This window comes from Thalassophryne amazonica, chromosome 20, assembly GCF_902500255.1.
Source record: "Thalassophryne amazonica chromosome 20, fThaAma1.1, whole genome shotgun sequence".
In the NCBI taxonomy this organism is placed as follows: Eukaryota; Metazoa; Chordata; class Actinopteri; order Batrachoidiformes; family Batrachoididae; genus Thalassophryne; species Thalassophryne amazonica.
In genome coordinates this window covers 42,812,842-42,831,171 of record NC_047122.1, presented here as the reverse complement: position 1 = coordinate 42,831,171, position 18,330 = coordinate 42,812,842, and the positions used below count along the sequence as shown (strand labels likewise).

The 18,330-nt window shown below is 39.3% G+C and overlaps 2 protein-coding genes and 1 long non-coding RNA gene across 3 annotated transcripts in view; 2 read left to right on the top strand and 1 right to left on the bottom strand.

Moving 5' to 3' along the window:
• The window catches only part of polr2k (polymerase (RNA) II (DNA directed) polypeptide K), a 34,929-nt gene extending 18,851 nt beyond the window's left edge, over positions 1 to 16,078 (top strand). Inside the window, exons 4-7 of the mRNA XM_034160313.1 lie at positions 1,966 to 2,058; positions 2,999 to 3,026; positions 8,281 to 8,288; positions 16,062 to 16,078. Coding sequence (XP_034016204.1) covers positions 1,966 to 2,058; positions 2,999 to 3,021 — 116 coding nt within the window. The 3' untranslated portion in view covers positions 3,022 to 3,026; positions 8,281 to 8,288; positions 16,062 to 16,078. The remainder of the gene's footprint in view (positions 1 to 1,965; positions 2,059 to 2,998; positions 3,027 to 8,280; positions 8,289 to 16,061) is intronic.
• Positions 549 to 13,870, bottom strand: LOC117501426. The gene is made up of 3 exons (XR_004558031.1): positions 13,726 to 13,870; positions 11,297 to 11,306; positions 549 to 562 (listed from the first exon to the last, which is right to left on the bottom strand). It is a non-coding gene; the product is annotated as an uncharacterized LOC117501426 (long non-coding RNA).
• spag1a (sperm associated antigen 1a) lies at positions 5,241 to 13,614 on the top strand. Its single transcript, XM_034160291.1, has 8 exons — positions 5,241 to 5,646; positions 6,335 to 6,434; positions 6,562 to 6,714; positions 9,256 to 9,413; positions 10,276 to 10,417; positions 13,020 to 13,146; positions 13,227 to 13,352; positions 13,431 to 13,614. The coding sequence occupies exons 1-8, from the start codon at positions 5,289 to 5,291 to the stop codon at positions 13,434 to 13,436; spliced, it is 1,170 nt and encodes a 389-aa protein (XP_034016182.1). The 5' UTR covers positions 5,241 to 5,288; the 3' UTR covers positions 13,437 to 13,614.
• Positions 16,079 to 18,330: the final 2,252 nt, after the last annotated feature.

The window sequence follows — 18,330 nt, the reverse complement described above, 5'->3', positions numbered from 1 at the left end:
GTGTGTATGAATAATTTATTACATGAACATATCAGAATTAAAATATTGTTACTAGAGTGGGGTGACTTCACCTCGACTGGGGTGACTTAAGCTGGGGCAATTTTGCAGTGGGATGACTTAACCTGGTGTGAGTTTGGAGTGACTTCACTATGAACCCTTTGGCACCAGATCTCTCCAGATGATCCCTAGCTGAAAGGAACGGTTACAAAGGGAGACACAGATGAGATGTTCTACTTGCATTTGAAGGATGAAAGGAAGTGGCTATCTGTATGTAAGCAGAATTATTTATCCCATAGTTTTATTCTTTATCCCATAGTCATTCATATGTGGCATAGATAACTTCAAGCTATGACCCACTGCAGAGTAGAAGAGTAAGACTGGTGTAAGTTGTAGGGTGTGGGACTTCCGAGCCAAAGGCCTCAGGTTTGAATCCCAGTGATATTTAACATTTTTTTTTTCTACTTCAAGTGTAAAATGCATGAATAACAATCATAGATAATAACAAACATTTTGGATCCAAAGAAAATGTTTAAGATTGCCACTTCAAAAATGTAATTTCAGCCTTATGTACAAATAGAAAACAGAAGTAAAGGTATGCAGCCTCATAATAACGTGACCTTGATAGACCAAATGGAAGTGTTACACAAGAATACAATTGTGTCTTATCATTACAGCAGCTATGTATGGCTAGCCACTGCCTTGAAGGAACATTAGCTAGGACATATCGTTCTGTGGTACACTTGTCTGTGCATGATCCAGAATTCAGGTGTTTCACTGTTGAAAACCCCAAGAACTGTAAACAGCCAAGCGGACGTTATACCTGGCTGTGGCAGACAGATGGTTGCTTTGGACTGGTTGTCTGTCTGGGTAGTTTCCAACCAGGACCCAGGGCAGTTCTGTAGTGTGGAGGATGTGGGAAAATATATGCTACCAGACCTGACCTAGAAGAAGACTAAAAAGCCAGTGCCACGGCAACTTTTCAAACTTGCAGAGCACTTTTTCTAACAAGATGTAGGGTTTTATTTCTCTGAAATGCACAAAAAAGAATAATAAATTTCCTATGTGGTTCATCTTCTGTAAACTTGTACATGCATTTTTGAAATCGCAGTATGGTTTTGTCTGTGTGATGGGCCAGATGTTGTAGTTGGTTGGGTCATTCTGTGTCACATCAATGAAGAATCTGCTGACATCTTACAGAATTGTGTAGGTCTTAATTGTTGGTATTCATGAGTAACGCCCAGAACTCTCATCTGTTTGCTCATGTTCTCTTAATTATAGAGATACGCAGAATGAATTTTAATCTAATCAGTGCACCGTCACAAATTTAAATGTCCATATCTCAGAAGGTACAGCAGTTTGAGAGCTTGTTTTGGTGTAATTTTAAAGCTCTTTTCAACACCTTTTTCATAGTATCAACCAGAATAAACTTACAACAAATTAAATTCTTCAGATGTGCCCCCCCGCGCAAATAAATAAAGTAATATTCATCTTTCAAATTTTTCGATATTCTTGTCAATGTTAGTTTATTGTCTCCGTGGCATTCCCTGAAAGTTTTGTAATGGTCACTCTAACAGCCTCTGATCTATGGCCAAATATATGAATCATGTTCACTTGAAAATTGCCATTGGTAACACATCTTACTGTAACTACTTTTGCCAGCACTTCCTCATTGGGTACTTTCATTTTCAACTTTGTGTCGAAAGAAATTGATTGCTAGAGTGCTCCTGACAACGGCGCCAGGCCCATCACCACTTCTTGTTTTTATTTATTTATTTTTTTTTAAACAAAGGTTTTATTGAACATCCACAAGTCTTAAGATTTTTCAATTATCCTTCCAAACTAGGTTTTGCTGGAAATGTTCAACAAAACAAACTTTATTCCTGAATAATTACATAGGTGTACTTTGTGGATCGTGTCATTATTGTAAGAGTATTTTTTTAACACAGTTTCTGTCGTTACTTACAGAATGTCACGCTGAGAATGAAATCAAGGCCCGTGATCCAATCCGATGTAGAGAATGCGGCTACAGGATCATGTACAAGAAGAGAACAAAAAGATGTATCCTTTAAGAAAAATGTTTTTTTTTTTTTTTTTTATGTTTGTTTGTTTGTTTATAAACAAATAAAATGTTTAGCTGTTTATGTGTCTGTAATGCTTGGTTCACACGGCAAGATAATTAGGCCAATAGCTGACCCGATCTTCCCCTTCCGACAATTTTAAGGATGCCCCGACAATCGTGATGACGCTAAAGATGATAATATCAGATATTCCTGCTGTGTGTGGTGTCTTAACAGCGTTCTGATCTGCTCAGAAGGACATCAGGAGCTCTCCGATCGCAGATTGGGGATATTCAACATGTTGGATTGTCTTGGCCCAATATCGCAGTGTGTGTGGTGTCCTCCAACCACAAACGAGCACATAGCCTGCTGAATGTGACGTGCAGCCAAACAAAGCGAGGTGACGGATGCATGGAGCAGAAAATAAAATCAAAACAGCTGTTCTGACTTACCAGAAAGTCCGGTGGTCGCATTGTCTCCACTCCTTTAAAGAATGCCTTTTCCTTTTCTTATTGTGTCGTCGTCCCCCCCCCGTTTTAAATAGTCCACAAAGTATCTCCGTTTGTTTACTCTTAATTCACGTTTAATCTTGAGAGATTTTGCAAGATTTCCTGTCTGACCTGGGAATGTTCATGTGTGAAAGTGTGGCTAAACGCCACACACTGGACGACCAAACCTGTTAGATCTATGATTTTTTTTTTTTTTTTTTTTCTCCACGTGTGTGCCATGTGAACCAGGCTTAAGGTGTACATGACAGCATGAACTAGAGTGGGAGACATTAGCTGAAGGAAATTTACTCATTTTGAGGTGAATAAGAACTGGCTGTCCTGTTGAATAACACTGAGATCGAGGAAATGTATTTTGTGCCATAAGATTAATGGATTTTTGAGTCTAATTTATGTGCATACAAGAACTTTGTTTCCTTGACTGTTTAATTTCAGTGGTGGTTTTTGATGCACGATGAAGATGACAGTTAAAGTTTTATAGTTTTTTGTGTGTGTGTGTGTGTGTGTGTGTGTGTTTGTGTTTATTTACTCTTTTTGTAGTGTGACAATGTAAATAAAAAAGATTACCAACTCATAAGTCCACCAATGCTGTCTAAAGAGTCCAGTTATGGATCCCACAAGAGTAATATGGTGGTGCAGCTTAGCTAAAAATTCCATTAAAAAATGTTCATTTTGTGATAAAAGCATGGAATAATGTTTATTTTCATATATGGAGCCATCGTGGAGCTGACCTACTGAGCTACAGGGGTCAATAAAGAATTACACAGGGGTCAAAATTTAAAAATGCTCCAGTCATGCTGAAAACTATACCACAATATTTGTCTGATCATAACAATTACAAAAAGGTATAGTTTGTACTATCTATGACTGAATTCCATGGAGTTATGCGGTAAACACAGCAAAAATGGTGAAAAAGGTCAGTTTAAGTTTGTACAGGGGTCAAAAGTTAAAGTTGCTCCAATTTTGGTAAAAAAAAAAATGCTAATTATTGGTTGCATTAATAGCATTTAAAAGGAATAGTTTGCACCATCTCTCATCCTTAGTTATGTTACGGGGTAACATATGTCATACGTCATAGAATCCAATTGATGTCGACCTTGTTTGACCTTTATTTTGGAGACCAAACAACTATTCCATTTATTAATCCTTTTATTTCAACCTCAGCCGGTGATGTTGGGAGGTGATCTGAGCAGCTCTTGCTTCTGGTGTCAAGCACCCGACCCCACTGGTTGTGTCCTGCTCTGGGGACGGTGTCAGGTGAGGACTTTGACTGGGATAGTCCACCCGTCAAACTCACAGAGGACAGAAACCTCCCCCTCCGGTAAATGGCTCAATAATCTTAAGAGAAACGTACAAAAATAAGCAACACTAATTTCTAACCTCAGGAAGGTAGACAACAAGCTACAACCTCATTTTTGTCCATATAAGCCGTCCTCTGAGCCGGAAAAATAAATGTAGGAGCAGGTGGCTGTGAAACAGAAGCTTAGGGACCATCTACAAAGTGAAAAAATGTTCATGTATCCATCCCATGACTTGTCTAAAGAAAATACTGTAAAAGTGATGATTTACTGTAAATTCATCACGGAGTGCCAATAATTGTGTCCGGCATGCTTTTTATGTCTGGACTTTTTGCTTCACTTTATGAAAGCATTTTGTTTTATTCTTGTTGCCAAATACTTTGGACATTAAAAATACATATATTTTGATTAAACAAAATTGTTTTGTTTGCATTTATTTCTGGTCATATATTAAAATGTGTACATAAAATATAAACATACCAACAATTTTGTCCATGTGTGTATTAACCCAAATCAGTACTGCTGGGGTCCAAACCCCAGGGTTTTTTGTAATGGTATATTTTCTGAACCATTACACTTATTCAGCTGTAATTTTAGGTAATTATTGCTTATACAGTTATCTTCAATTTCACTTATTTTGACCCAGTTTCATTAAATACTGTGGGCTGTGTAATCATTTCTCTTCTGGGGTGCCCAGTTTTCTGTAATGGCATCTGGTTGAACACCATATCATAAATTTTGAACTTACTGTCAGTCTTTTAATTCATCAGAGCAGCTGCAGGGAGCAGAGGGAAGTGCTGAATATTTGTCTTTTAAAGACATGAATGCAAGAATGACATGAATAAAAGCATTAATAGTATTAAAACTAAGGTGCTTCCATTATGTACAGATTAGTGAATTTCATGACTTGTATTGATGAGGGTTCATGTGGCAGTGACAGCAAGAACTGAGGAGAAAACCGTCTTGGATTGGTCATACATACTCTCCAGCAAATACCAACTAGTATCACACCCTCGGGAGATGGGATCCATGTTGGAGAGAGCTGGAACCACAGGCCTAAATAATGTGACCTATATTCAATAAAACAGTTAAAATGCCATCACAGTCCAACTGTTTGCAAACTAATTTATTTATTTCTCCGCATTTACATCTTGTTCCTGTTTTATTCTTCACACTCTGTGTTTTCATATTCCTGAATGTTTTGTCTCATTGGAGTGTGAAGTTAGGTTTTCCCGTCAGTGCAAACCTGCTGCAGCTCTGCAACATTATCAGCCTACACCCCCCCAATCCCCAATCCAGTGACGTCACACGTGGGGGGCGTGTCCAACAGAAATCCCCAGCCGGTGAGTTAGATGTAGCTGCGGCTTTTGAGAGGAGAGGCTGGGAGGGAGTGAGGCAGGAAGAGTTTGGACAGACTGCAGACAGCTATGGGGAACACACAGGAAAAACCCCCAGGCGGCGGAGGAGGGGGCGTTAGACCGGATCAGGCCTCAGCGGGGAGCAGGACACGCAACCAGGGAGCTGGCAGCTTGAAGAACCCCCCTGTTCAGAGAGATTCCGAGAAAGGGGTGGCCAACGGCACTCGGAGAGAAAAGAGTCCTGCCGGTGGACAGATGGAGCTGAGCAGCTCTGCGGTGGACATGAGTTATCTGGACGCCCCGGCTGGGGCCTTACCTCCTCACCTGGGCAGACTCAAGAACGAGGGGAACCACCTCTTCAAACACGGCCAGTTTGGGGATGCCCTGGACAAGTACACCCGAGCCATTGATGGATGTGCTGAAGCAGGTGATGGACAGACAGTACTGTGTCTTAATGCTGGAACAACAGATGGGCGACCGACTAAAAGCTGCTTCTTACTGGTGTATTAGTCTCTGCGAGAGTATCGGGTGCAAGTCAACTTGTTCATCTCAATAATTCATTGCATCTCATGTCAGTTTTCAGTTCACATTTTACTCACCAGATTGGCGAGCACAGTGGTGTGTGTTATGGTGGATTTGGGATGAACTCAGTAGTAGCTCAAGTCAACAGTACTGTACTTACTCGAATGGAGTCGTAGGGTTCTGGGGTAGGATTGAATGCTGTGCCTTACTTGTAAAAGCATTTTGCTAACATTTGCTTTTGTAGCTGATCCGCGTAAAAACCTTTTTCTGCAGCTAATGTATTGGACTTAGTCTTTCAGTATCACTTAAATGTTTCCGTCTAACAAGCAGTGTGCCTCCTGCAGGAGTGTGACCTCTGCAACGGTCTCTTAGCGATCGCCAGAATGCTGATAAGGCCTACAGGAGTAGAAAATAATTGATGAGCAAGACATCCATCTTTCTATCATCCACTCAGCATCTTAGGACAGTCTCATTATCGCCACGTAGACTACGTATGCCACCGTGATGCTGCTTTTGGTCATCACTCCTGCAAATTATTTTCTGTGTACCAGAGTAAATGTTAATATAATGTACTTGAATTTTTTGTCCTGCAGGCATTGACAGTCCAGAAGACTTGTGCATCCTCTACTCCAACAGAGCGGCCTGCTACCTCAAGGATGGAAACAGCGCCGACTGCATTCAGGACTGCACCAAGTACGTAACTGCCGGCGACACCTGCATGTGTGCTTTCTGCTTTTTAATGAAGAGCTGCAGATCTACCTGTGACAGTGTGTGCAGGGTGTTGAGAGTTTCATCCGTCATGCCTCTCTGATCCTCTTAGGGCTCTGGAGCTGCAGCCCTACTCTTTGAAGCCTTTGCTGCGCAGAGCTATGGCTTATGAGTCACTGGAGCGCTACAGAAAGGCCTACGTAGATTACAAGACTGTCCTGCAGATAGACACGGGGGTACAAGCAGCCCACGACAGCATCCACAGGTTATCTCAACACACTTAGCTATCTTAGTTGTAATGTACCCCAGACTTTTTTTTAACTGATTTATAACTAACAAATGTACATGCTATTATCTTGTGACTCACAACATTAAAAGGGCATATAATGAGGGCAAAGCCTTTCAAGTCTAGTGAATTTTGACATGGCACATCATCCCAAAATTCAACTTTGTCTTCTTTATGTAATATACCATAGATGTCTAAAATACATTAAGGACTGTGCAGGAACTAAACGATATAGAAATGTGATATTCTGCATAGACTTGTGTACACCTGGGGCTCACAAATATATCACACCCCTGAAGTCTTAAAAAAAAACAGCAGCAGCGAGGAAGTGCAACCATCTGGTGGCCTTGTTACATCTACCAAGGATGTAATAAAATCATCAGTGTTCATTTATTTCCCTGTCTTTCTGTCTGTTAGCAGGATTACGTCAAAACTACTGCACAGATTTTGACGAAATTTGCACCACACATAGGTATTAGGGCATGGAACACTCTCTTGAATGTTGGAGGTCATCCGGATTGGTGGACCTTAGAAATCTCAGATTGCTCTTGTTTTCCAATTGTTTTCACGGTGGCTGCATGATAAAATTCAAATAACACGGTCTCAAATCTACACAACCCTGCAGAAGCAATATTTGTCTAAATGTAGCAGAAGCTAACACTTCTTCATTCTCTCTCAACATATGTGTAGTTTTGAAGTCACACATAGATTGAAATGAGCTTGTTTTATCAGTTTATTTAATTTCTAAAGCTGAGGTTTGGTGACCATCAACATTACCACTGGTTGTATTGAAAATGCAAAATCAAAGATGACAATGTGATGTCATATTTCACATGTGACATTGAGCTGCGCTTAATCATGCAACCGGCTACTTCGATTACATTCACAAGAAGCACCATTCACCCTGCACCTCATGTGAAACAGTTAATGTTCAAGTGGCCCTTGTAGGAGGCAACAACCTTCTCTGTAGACTCCTTATAATTGATTTTGAGAGCGTTGCCACAGAAACAGGATTTTTTTTTTTCTTCATTAGACCGTTATGCAACATTTTATACACTCTCATCACATAACCTTTCAGGATTTTAAAATAAAGTCAATAAAGTTAGGTTTCCCTGGTCTTTATTCCTATAAAAACTCAGAATTCTACTTAACAGAGTTGGGTCAGAAATGATGCTGTTCTCTCATGATGATGAGTCTGCATGATTTCCTTTCTAAGCATCCTGTAACTTTTTAATGCTCTCTGCCACTAGGACACAGCAATGGGATTCAATAGGCAATAACATTGTAACCAATATAGCATCAAAGTGTCACAAATGATTATGTGCAGTTTGGCTTCCTACTATTGCTACTTTTTGGTGTTTTTATTATTATTGCAATTTTTGTTGGTTTTTAACATTTTTATTATTAGTAGTAGTATTACTACTAATACTACTATTTTGTTGGTGTTCAGCATTGTTTATTATCAACCCAGATTTTTTGTGTATAGCACTGTTTTGTCAGTGTTCAGTGTTATTTATTATTAATCCTGTTTTTCGTGTATAGCACTGTTTTTGAAATTATTATAATTATTATTATTATTACTTTTGTTGTTGGTGTTCAGCATTCTTTATTATTAATCCAGCTTTTTGGGTGTATAGCACCATTTATTTTGTTATTATTAATATTATTTTGTTGGTATTCAACATTGTTTATTATTAATCCAGATTTTTGGTGTATAGCACTATTTATTTTATTATTATTAATATTATTTTGTTGGTATTCAACATTGTTTATTATTAATCCAGATTTTTGGTGTATAGCACTATTTATTTTATTATTATTAATATTATTTTGTTGGTGCTCAACATTGTTTATTAATCCAGTTTTTTGTGTATAGCACTATTTTTTTATTATTAATACTATTTTGTTGGTGTTCAACATTGTTTATTATTAATCCTGTTTTTTATGTATAGCACTGTTTTTTGTGATTATTAATACTATTTTGTTGGTGTTCAACACTGTTAATTATTAGTCCTGTTTTTCGTGTATAGCACTGTTTTTTAAATTAGTATTATATAATTATTACTATTGTTTTGTTGGTGTTCAGCATTGTTTATTATTAATCCCTTTTTGGGTGTACATTTAGCACTGTTTTTCATTATTATTTCTGTTCTTGTTGGCCTTTAACACTTTTATTATTGTTGATGTTCAAGACTGTTTTTATTTCCATTATTACTATTTGTTTGGTGTTTAACATGGATTGTTATCATTATTATTAATGGTATTATTATTATTATTATTGTTTTTAATAACAATATTTTTGTTGTTGTGCTTGATGTTTTGGGTGTTCTTGGTGTGCACCCAGAACACTGCGTCACAGTGTAGAGTTCAGGTAACTTGTTCAGCACCATGGACAGTGCCCTCATGACTGGTTACTCATTCATTAACATTTAACCACAAAAAAACAAACAAAAAAGTGTGCAAATCAATCCTTTCAATCACCTTTGTCATTTTTATGCTCAACTCTGTGTTACCTACCAGGATCACCAAATTACTGATTGAGCAGGACGGGCCTGAATGGAGAGAGAAGCTTCCAGACATTCCTGTGGTCCCTCTGTCCATTCAGCAGCAGCACAGAGAGAAGCCGATCAGTGTGGAACAGGCTCGGGCCCGAGCCGCCAGGGCCGCACAGGAGGAGGGTCAGTGACATCACGCTGTCTGTCATCACACAAGGGTTAAATAAGAAACATGCACAAGCTATATAAAGACCTCCACAAATCACACACATTCACACAGCTGGTCTAATTGCTCTATAAAAATCTGAATGAAAGCTATGTGAAACCTTCACGCTTTGACAAGCTGGGGTTGGTCAAATCTGTAGTAGTAAACTGTTGAATTGTGGGATTTCACAGCAGCAGAAGTCAGTCAGAGAATCAGTGTGTAAATCCTCAGCAGTGGAGAAGAGGCTCCAGCGGGGGTGGGGGGGGGGGGGGGGGGGGTGGATCATCAATAATGTAGATGAGAAGGTGATCCACACAGACTGTAGTGCTGCTGTAATGGAACAATCCAGGTCAGGTTTCCTATCACTTGCACATGCATTTATCACATGTACTATGATATATGCATGTATATTCACACATGAACCTGCGATGATGAATTTAAAACCCGTGCACAAAATTAGATGAACATGCACGTTGAATTTGAAGCATTAGTTTCTGCTCAGATGAATCAGTTTGATTATGTCGATAAATGGGTCACTGGGTGATGGCCGAATCAGGATGATCTCTGTGGATACGTTCAAGTGTCTGTGTGTCTGAGTCAGAAGATACATGGTGGCTTCCTCAGCACAGAGCTCAGTAAGCACAAGTTGATTCATCCAATGGCTTCAGTTAACTATTTTAAACTGTTTGCATCCTGATGGACATCGTCATTTACGATCGCATTTCACTGCTGACTGTCAACCAGCCAAAACCCCCAGTAAATTTTTCCAAACTTTACTTATAATTTGAACTTTTTTGCTCTTTCATTGGCGATTTTTAATTTTTTGTTTAATTGCAACAGCAAGAAGACGAGAAACCCGTTTCACAGCACTGAAACAGGAAGGCAATGAGATGGTGAAGCAAGGACATTTCAGCGACGCTCTGGAGAAGTACAGCGAATGTCTCGCCATAAAACCTAAGGAATGTGCCGTCTACACCAACAGGTATGTGCAACAAAACACCTGCCATGGACGCCCCGCTCATGAAGTATGCAATGGCATGGCTCATATATAAACACTTGTACAGCTCTGTGCAAAAACGCCATGTAAATCTCTGCATGATCAATGTTACATACAAAATATAAAATATAAAAGCCAAAATAATGGATTGCATAAGTACTGCAATGTTTTATAGCCAAGTCATACATGTTTATGTTCCTCAGGAGTGCCCGATATGCGTATAACTTTATATACGCACACCCTGAGTTCAAATTTCTGAACTCCACTTGCAGAGTTGATGAAAATTAGCGATCTTATTAAGCATGTGGGTGTAATACACACCTCTTTGGCTATATATACTTAGAATTACACGCATAACTGAGATAAGTTATACTGTACCTCTGCTGAGACTAGGATGGACTAGGATTATGTGCTGGGCCCCCTGTCACCACATCCACCACCCTACAGAACCATCTTGGGTCCTGGTTGGCACTACCCAGGAGCTCCAGAAAAGCAGCCAGCTGCCACAGCCTGGTGAGGCGTGGGTAACCTCTTGGGCTTTTCCAGTTTTGGGGATCTGCAGGGCTAAAGATCCTGTGTGCTGGGTCGTGTTCAGTGAAGCTCACCTCGTGGACAAAATGTCATAGATGCTCCCTTACAATACAATAGTACTCCTCATCTGAGTCTCCCTAAATACCTGTTTGACATGTCATTCCAGCGCTACCCAAGGATCCTTCGAAGAGACCGAGTACCGACAACATAGAGTTGTTCCCTTTTTGTCCCTGGTTAATCAGCCCACACAGTCCCTTTTGTGTAAATTAAACCCTAAATCACTTTCCATCTCTTAATTCACCCTAATTTATTTTGTACAGGTATACTTTGGACTAAACTACATCTATTGGTAAAGAATGCTGGGATACTGCAGACTCGCCTTTGATCCTGATGGTTCTAATAATTCTTTTATCTTTGATCCTGATCGTGGTTCCTTATTGTTGCCCTTTGATCCAGATTACACATCTTTGATCATGTTCCTTTCCTGTGAGCTGGATTTCCGACCTTTGAATAAAAAATACTTTGATCTTTATTGCTGAATTTTGATCCATTAACCATGTTCATGACCTTTGATCCTGTATTCCTGACCAAAGATTTAAAAAAAAAAAATCAACATTAATGATCAAACTTTGAATCTGCCCCTTGATCCAGTTCCACAACCAAATTTAAAAGCTTCTTCCTTGAAACCATGTCCCATCCCTCCATAAATTTAGTAAAATAGGTTAGTTCTTTTTTACATAATCCTGTTGATAAACACACACACACACACACACACACACACACACACACACACACACACACACACACACACACACACACACACACACACACACACACACACACACACACACACACACACACACACACACACACACACACACACACACACAATGGAATCAAATGTTAGGCTCACATTAGTGATATTGTGTGAACGAGGCGTATCTATAGTCCTACTCGTGTTGGTCACCATTTCATTAAACTTCAACTGTGTTAAGAATGTTACTATTCTGAAAGTGTCCAGTTACCATTAAGGACAGTATAATACGAATATCAGTAGAGGGCACTATAAGATTAACTCTTCACCAAATCTAGCCTTTAAATTTTTTTTTGCTGGATAAATCAGATATAACCACGCTTGCTATAATGACAACTGCAGTTTTAAAATTCCAGGATGCCTCATCCATGACATGAAACACACTCTGGCCCTGGAATGAGAAAACTCAGTACACAGACGTGTTGATGCAGTTACGAAGAAATGACTCAAAAACAGAAAAAAAAAAAACAGGAGAATTCGAGATTTCTGATGTCCGCCAAGGGTTGACGAGGACTCAAAATAACAGATATGTGATTCACATCATGTCTCAGGCTTTACCTGGATCCCGATTCCACAACACAATGCAATAGTTGCATACTGATCCAGAATGGTCTGACTGATCAAGATGTTGCACAAGCTGAAACAAAATAGTGTCTTCATGACCTTGGTTTTACATTGTGATGTTGTATCTGTGAAGTAGTTTTGATGTAATCTTCAGAAGTCTACAAAGTGAAGTCCTGATCCAGAATCTGGATCCGGATCACCTCCAAAATTCATTGGCGTCTTCCATGGGCTAAATCTAGTGGTGAAAATTTGGTGAGAATCTCTGAAGTAGTTTTGACTGCTAACAGACAGACAGACAAATAAACACCAATGATTTTATTATGTCCTTGGTGGACGTAAAAAGCGAGCTCATCAGAGAAGAGCAGTTGCAGATGTTGCACAGGGGAGTAGACCTCACCAATGAGAAATCAGGTCAGAGTCAGTAACCCCTGACGAGGAGGCTGGAGACGGAACAGAAGAGTAAAATTTCAAGTTGGCAGATGCCGTTTTAACTGATGATTTCCATTTCTGTTAAACCCTGTGAGAGTTGGGATGTTTATATTGGATCCTCTGTGGTGACCCCGAGCAAAAATGGGAGAAACCAAAAGAAATTAGTATCCAGTTGATGGGTTCTCAAACCCAGTATATGGTGACATCTGGACATATTCTACTTCTGTCCTTTTCTTCCCTCTTGTCCAGAGCCATTTGTTTCCTCAAACTGCACCGCTTTGAAGAGGCCAAACAGGACTGCGACTCAGTGCTGGAGCTCGAACCGTCCAACAAGAAAGCTTTTTACAGACGGGCCCTGGCTCATAAAGGACTACAGGTGGTCATGAGTCTGTTTTTAACTCAAGAGTTTAGGCAGATTTCTGTATTTTAAAATCAATACTGTGTGTGTTAACCCAGGACTACCTGTCAGCCAGCACCGACCTCCAGGAAGTCCTACAGCTGGACCCCAACGTTCACGAGGCCGAGCAGGAGCTTGAGGTGGTGACGGAATTGTTGAGGAGGAGCCTGATGGACACGCCAAGGGTAAAAGAGCTCCACCATGCACACAAAAATGCAGCACCTCTTCAGTAAATAACTCCCATCACCTTTAATGTCCTGCAGGTTTGACACTTATTTGAGGTGCAATGTGGTAACAGAGGGATGAACTACGTACTGTAGTATGCCTGCAAGAAAGGCTTTTCTTTTTTCTTTTTTTTTGCCTCAGCAAAAAAACACGCAGAAATGACTAGCTCCTTGGATGACAGGCTTTCCAGCGCTGCGCCATCTCCAACGTGTGCAAACCACCAATTCACAATTATACAACTGTACGTAATGAAGGGCAGCTTTATTTTTAAAAAGCTAACTTCAAAAGTATTTTGTGACTTGCTTGCATTATACAGCAAGCCATTCAAACTACCACGCAATGTACTGTAGAGTTTGTACCAGGTTAGAGTGATAGGAGGGAAGAATGAATGTATTATGTGTGCCTTAATGAGATTTCTACCACATTTAGGGTGAAATAAGCCAAGATGCATTTTTGTTGTTGTTGTTTTTAGCAAAATGAGTTGATTTGAAATACACTCTGTGGAAAGTTTGAGATGCTGATTTATACAGAGATAAGAAAAGTAGAAATATCTCAAAAACATGTAAATGTAGAAGACTGATGTCAGGGTTCCAGATAATTTAAAAGAAGACCATTTGTCATTGTTTACACTCATCTGCTACCAGCTTCAGGAAGACAAGCCAAGGATTTACTGTACTACAAGACCACCAACCATACTGCTACATACAGTAGTGTTCAGAATAATAGTAGTGCTATGTGACTAAAAAGATTAATGCAGGTTTTGAGTATATTTCTTATTGTTACATGGGAAACAAGGTACCAGTAGATTCAGTAGATTCTCACAAATCCAACAAGACCAAGCATTCATGATATACACACTCTTAAGGCTATGAAATTGGGCTATTAGTAAAAAAAAAAGTAGAAAAGGGGGTGTTCACAATAATAGTAGCATCTGCTGTTGATGCTACAAACTCAAAACTATTATGTTCAAACTGCTTTTTTAGCAATCCTGTGAATCACTAAACTAGTATTTAGTTGTATAACCACAGTTTTTCATGATTTCTCCACATCTGCGAGGCATTAATTTTGTTGGTTTGGAACCGAGATTTTGCTCGGTTACTAGTGTGCTTGGGGTCATTGTCTTGTTGAAACACCCATTTCAAGGGCATGTCCTCTTCAGCATAAGGCAACATGACCTCTTCAAGTATTTTGACATATCCAAACTGATCCATGATACCTGGTATGCAATATACAACTCCTGGCAAAAATTATGTTTAATTTTGTAGAAAAAAAAGCAGATCACAGACATGACACAAAACTAAAGTCATTTCAAATGGCAACTTTCTGGCTTTAAGAAACATTATAAGAAATCAGGAAAAAAAATTGTGGCAGTCAGTAACGGTTACTTTTTTAGACCAAGCAGAGGGAAAAAAATATGGAATCACTCAATTCTGAGGAAAAAAATATGGAATCATGAAAAACAAAAGAATGCTCCAACACATCACTAGTATTTTGTTGCACCACCTCTGGCTTTTATAACAGCTTGCAGTCTCTGAGGCATGGATTTAATGAGTGACAAACAGTACTCTTCATCAATCTGGCTCCAACTTTCTCTGATTGCTGTTGCCAGATCAGCTTTGCAGGTTGGAGCCTTGTCATGGACCATTTTCTTCAACTTCCACCAAAGATTTTCAATTGGATTAAGATCCGGACTATTTGCAGGCCATGACATTGATCCTATGTGTCTTTTTGCAAGGAATGTTTTCACAGTTTTTGCTCTATGGCAAGATGCATTATCATCTTGAAAAATGATTTCATCATCCCCAAATATCCTTTCAATTTATGGGATAAGAAAAGTGTCCAAAATATCAACGTAAACTTGTGCATTTATTGATGATGTAATGACAGCCATCTCCCCAGTGCCTTTACCTGACATGCAGCCCCATATCATCAATGACTGTGGAAATTTACATGTTCTCTTCAGGCAGTCATCTTTATAAATCTCATTGGAACGGCACCAAACAAAAGTTCCAGCATCATCACCTTGCCCAATGCAGATTCGAGATTCATCACTAAATATGACTTTCATCCAGTCATCCACAGTCCATGATTGCTTTTCCTTAACCCATTGTAACCTTGTTTTTTTCTGTTTAGGTGTTAATGATGGCTTTCGTTTAGCTTTTCTGTATGTAAATCCCATTTCCTTTAGGCGGTTTCTTACAGTTCGGTCACAGAAGTTGACTCCAGTTTCCTCCCATTCGTTCCTCATTTGTATTGTTGTGCATTTTCGATTTTTGAGACATATTGCTTTAAGTTTTCTGTCTTGACGCTTTGATGTCTTCCTTGGTCTACCAGTATGTTTGCCTTTAACAACCTTCCCATGTTGTTTGTATTTGGTCCAGAGTTAAGACACAGCTGACTGTGAACGACCAACATCTTTTGCAACATTGCGTGATGATTTGCCCTCTTTTAAGAGTTTGATAATCCTCTCCTTTGTTTCAATTGACATCTCTCGTGTTGGAGCCATGATTCATGTCAGTCCACTTGGTGCAACAGCTCTCCAAGGTGTGATCACTCCTTTTTAGATGCAGACTAACGAGCAGGTCTGATTTGATGCAGGTGTTAGTTTTGGGGATGAAAATTTACAGGGTGATTCCATAATTTATTCCTCAGAATTGAGTGAGTCCATATTTTTTTCCCTCCCTTGGTCTAAAAAAGTAACCGTTACTGACTGCCACAATTTTTTTTCTTGATTTCTTATAGTGTTTCTTAAAGCCAGAAAGTTGCCATTTGAAATGACTTTAGTTTTGTGTCATGTCTGTGCTTTTTTTCTACAAAATTAAACAACTGAATGAACATCCTCTGAGGCCAGTGATTCCATAATTTTTGCCAGGGGTTGTATAGGCCCAACACCATAGTAGGAGAAACATGCCCATATCATGATGCTTGCACCACCATGCTTCACTGTCTTCACTGTGAACTGTGGCTTGAATTCAGAGTTTGGGGGTCGTCTCACAAACTGTCTGTGGCCCTTGGAACCAAAAAGAACAATTTTACTCTCATCAGTCCACAAAATATTCCTCCATTTCTCTTTAGGCCAGTTGATGTGTTCTTTGGCAAATTGTAACCTCTTCTGCACGTCTTCTGTCACAGCACTTACAGGTAACTCCAGACTGTCTTTGATCATCCTGGAGCTGATCAATGGGTGAGCCTTTGCCATTCTGGTTATTCTTCTATCCATTTTGATGGTTGTTTTCCTTTTTCTTCCATGCGTGTTTTTTTTTTTTTGTCCATTTTAAAGCATTGGAGATCACTGTAGATGAACAGCCTATAATTTTTTGCACCTGCGTATAAGTCTTCCCCTCTCCAGTCAACTTTTTAATCAAACTACACTGTTCTTCTGAACAATGTTTTGAACGTCCCATTTTCCTCAGGCTTTCAAAGAGAAAAGCATGTTCAACAGGTGCTGGCTTCATCCTTAAATAGGGGACACCTGATTCACACCTGTTTGTTCCACAAAATTGACGAATTCACTGACTGAATGCCACACTACTATTATTGTGAACACCCCCTTTTCTACTTTTTTTTTTTACTAATAGCCCAATTTCATAGCCTTAAGGATTCAAATGATTATAAAGAATTTTATTGTCATATGCACAAAGGAACATGTTCCCTGCACAATGAAATGTGTCTACTGCATTTAACCCATCCTAATTGCCAGTTAGGATCAGAAGTCGCCATTAGGCACCTGGGGACCAGCTCCAGATGTACACCCCTGCCTTGGTCAACAGCAGAGGGCTGAGCAAACCAAGACCGACCCATAACAAACGACACACACATAACACACAACATAAGAGTGTGCATATCATGAATGCTTGGTCTTGTTGGATTTGTGAGAATCTACTGAATCTACTGGTACCTTGTTTCCCATGTAACAATAAGAAATATACTCAAAACCTGGATTAATCTTTTTAGTCACATAGCACTACTATTATTCTGAACACTACTGTACTGGTGGTAGTTGCTTTAAGACTGAAAACCACGACACTTGTCAAGTTCTACAGCTTGATCATGTTGATGGTGTTTAAGACGATTCTAGATCCTTTTATATAAGAGGAGCAATCATCTATGTAAAAGGGTGATTCTTAGACTACGGGCACTTATGTGCTTTGATCATATTGTATGAAAAACAGGAGAAAGGGGGAAATTTCACACTTTTATAGTTATCTTTACAATGAAAGTGTGTTAAGAAATTTGTTCTAGTAGTCTATGATGACTTTTTCACCTTTTTTCAGCATCATTATATGCAAATATTGCTGTTTTGTGCTTGTCCCACACCCAGACTTTAGATCTTCAATAATAAAATTGAATTGTAAAGAAACATTTTTTCTAATGTTTTAAAGTATCTCTGAATAAAATATCAGTAAAATAATCAAAACATAATTGGGGTATTCAATGTCATACAACTGTTGTGATTTTTTTTTAAACAAAATGTAGTTGTCCCACACTATTGCCGTAATTTCCACCACAACATTCTAATGTCCCTTTAAACCAGGGGTGGCCAAGTTCGGTCCTCGAGAGCCACCTTCCTGACACTCTTAGTTGTCTCCCTGCTCCAACACACCTGAATCCAATGAAAGACTCGTTAGCAGACTTTTAATGAGTCTTTCATTGGATTCAGGTGTGTTGGAGCAGGGAGACAACTAAGAGTGTCAGGAAGGTGGCTCTCGAGGACCGAACTTGGCCACCCCTGCTTTAAACAGTTTGTATGAAAGATTGTTTGGGTAGTTTCTATGGAGATAAACAGTGACATCAGAGCACATGTATATAGCGCCAAATCACAACAAACAGTTGCCCCAAGGCGCTTTATATTGTAAGGCAATGGTGTGGTGGAAATTACATTTACAAGGCCAATAGTGCCCGTAGTTAAAGAATCACCCAAAAATGGATGATTTAAAT

Bases quoted from the DNA above. Each gene is read 5' to 3' on its own strand.
- spag1a (XM_034160291.1), top strand. From the start codon at position 5,289: ATGGGGAACACACAGGAAAAACCCCCAGGCGGCGGAGGAGGGGGCGTT. The intron at 6,435-6,561 runs GTACGTAACTGC...TGATCCTCTTAG, and splicing joins TGCATTCAGGACTGCACCAA to GGCTCTGGAGCTGCAGCCCT. The intron at 10,418-13,019 runs GTATGTGCAACA...CCTCTTGTCCAG, and splicing joins TGTGCCGTCTACACCAACAG to AGCCATTTGTTTCCTCAAAC.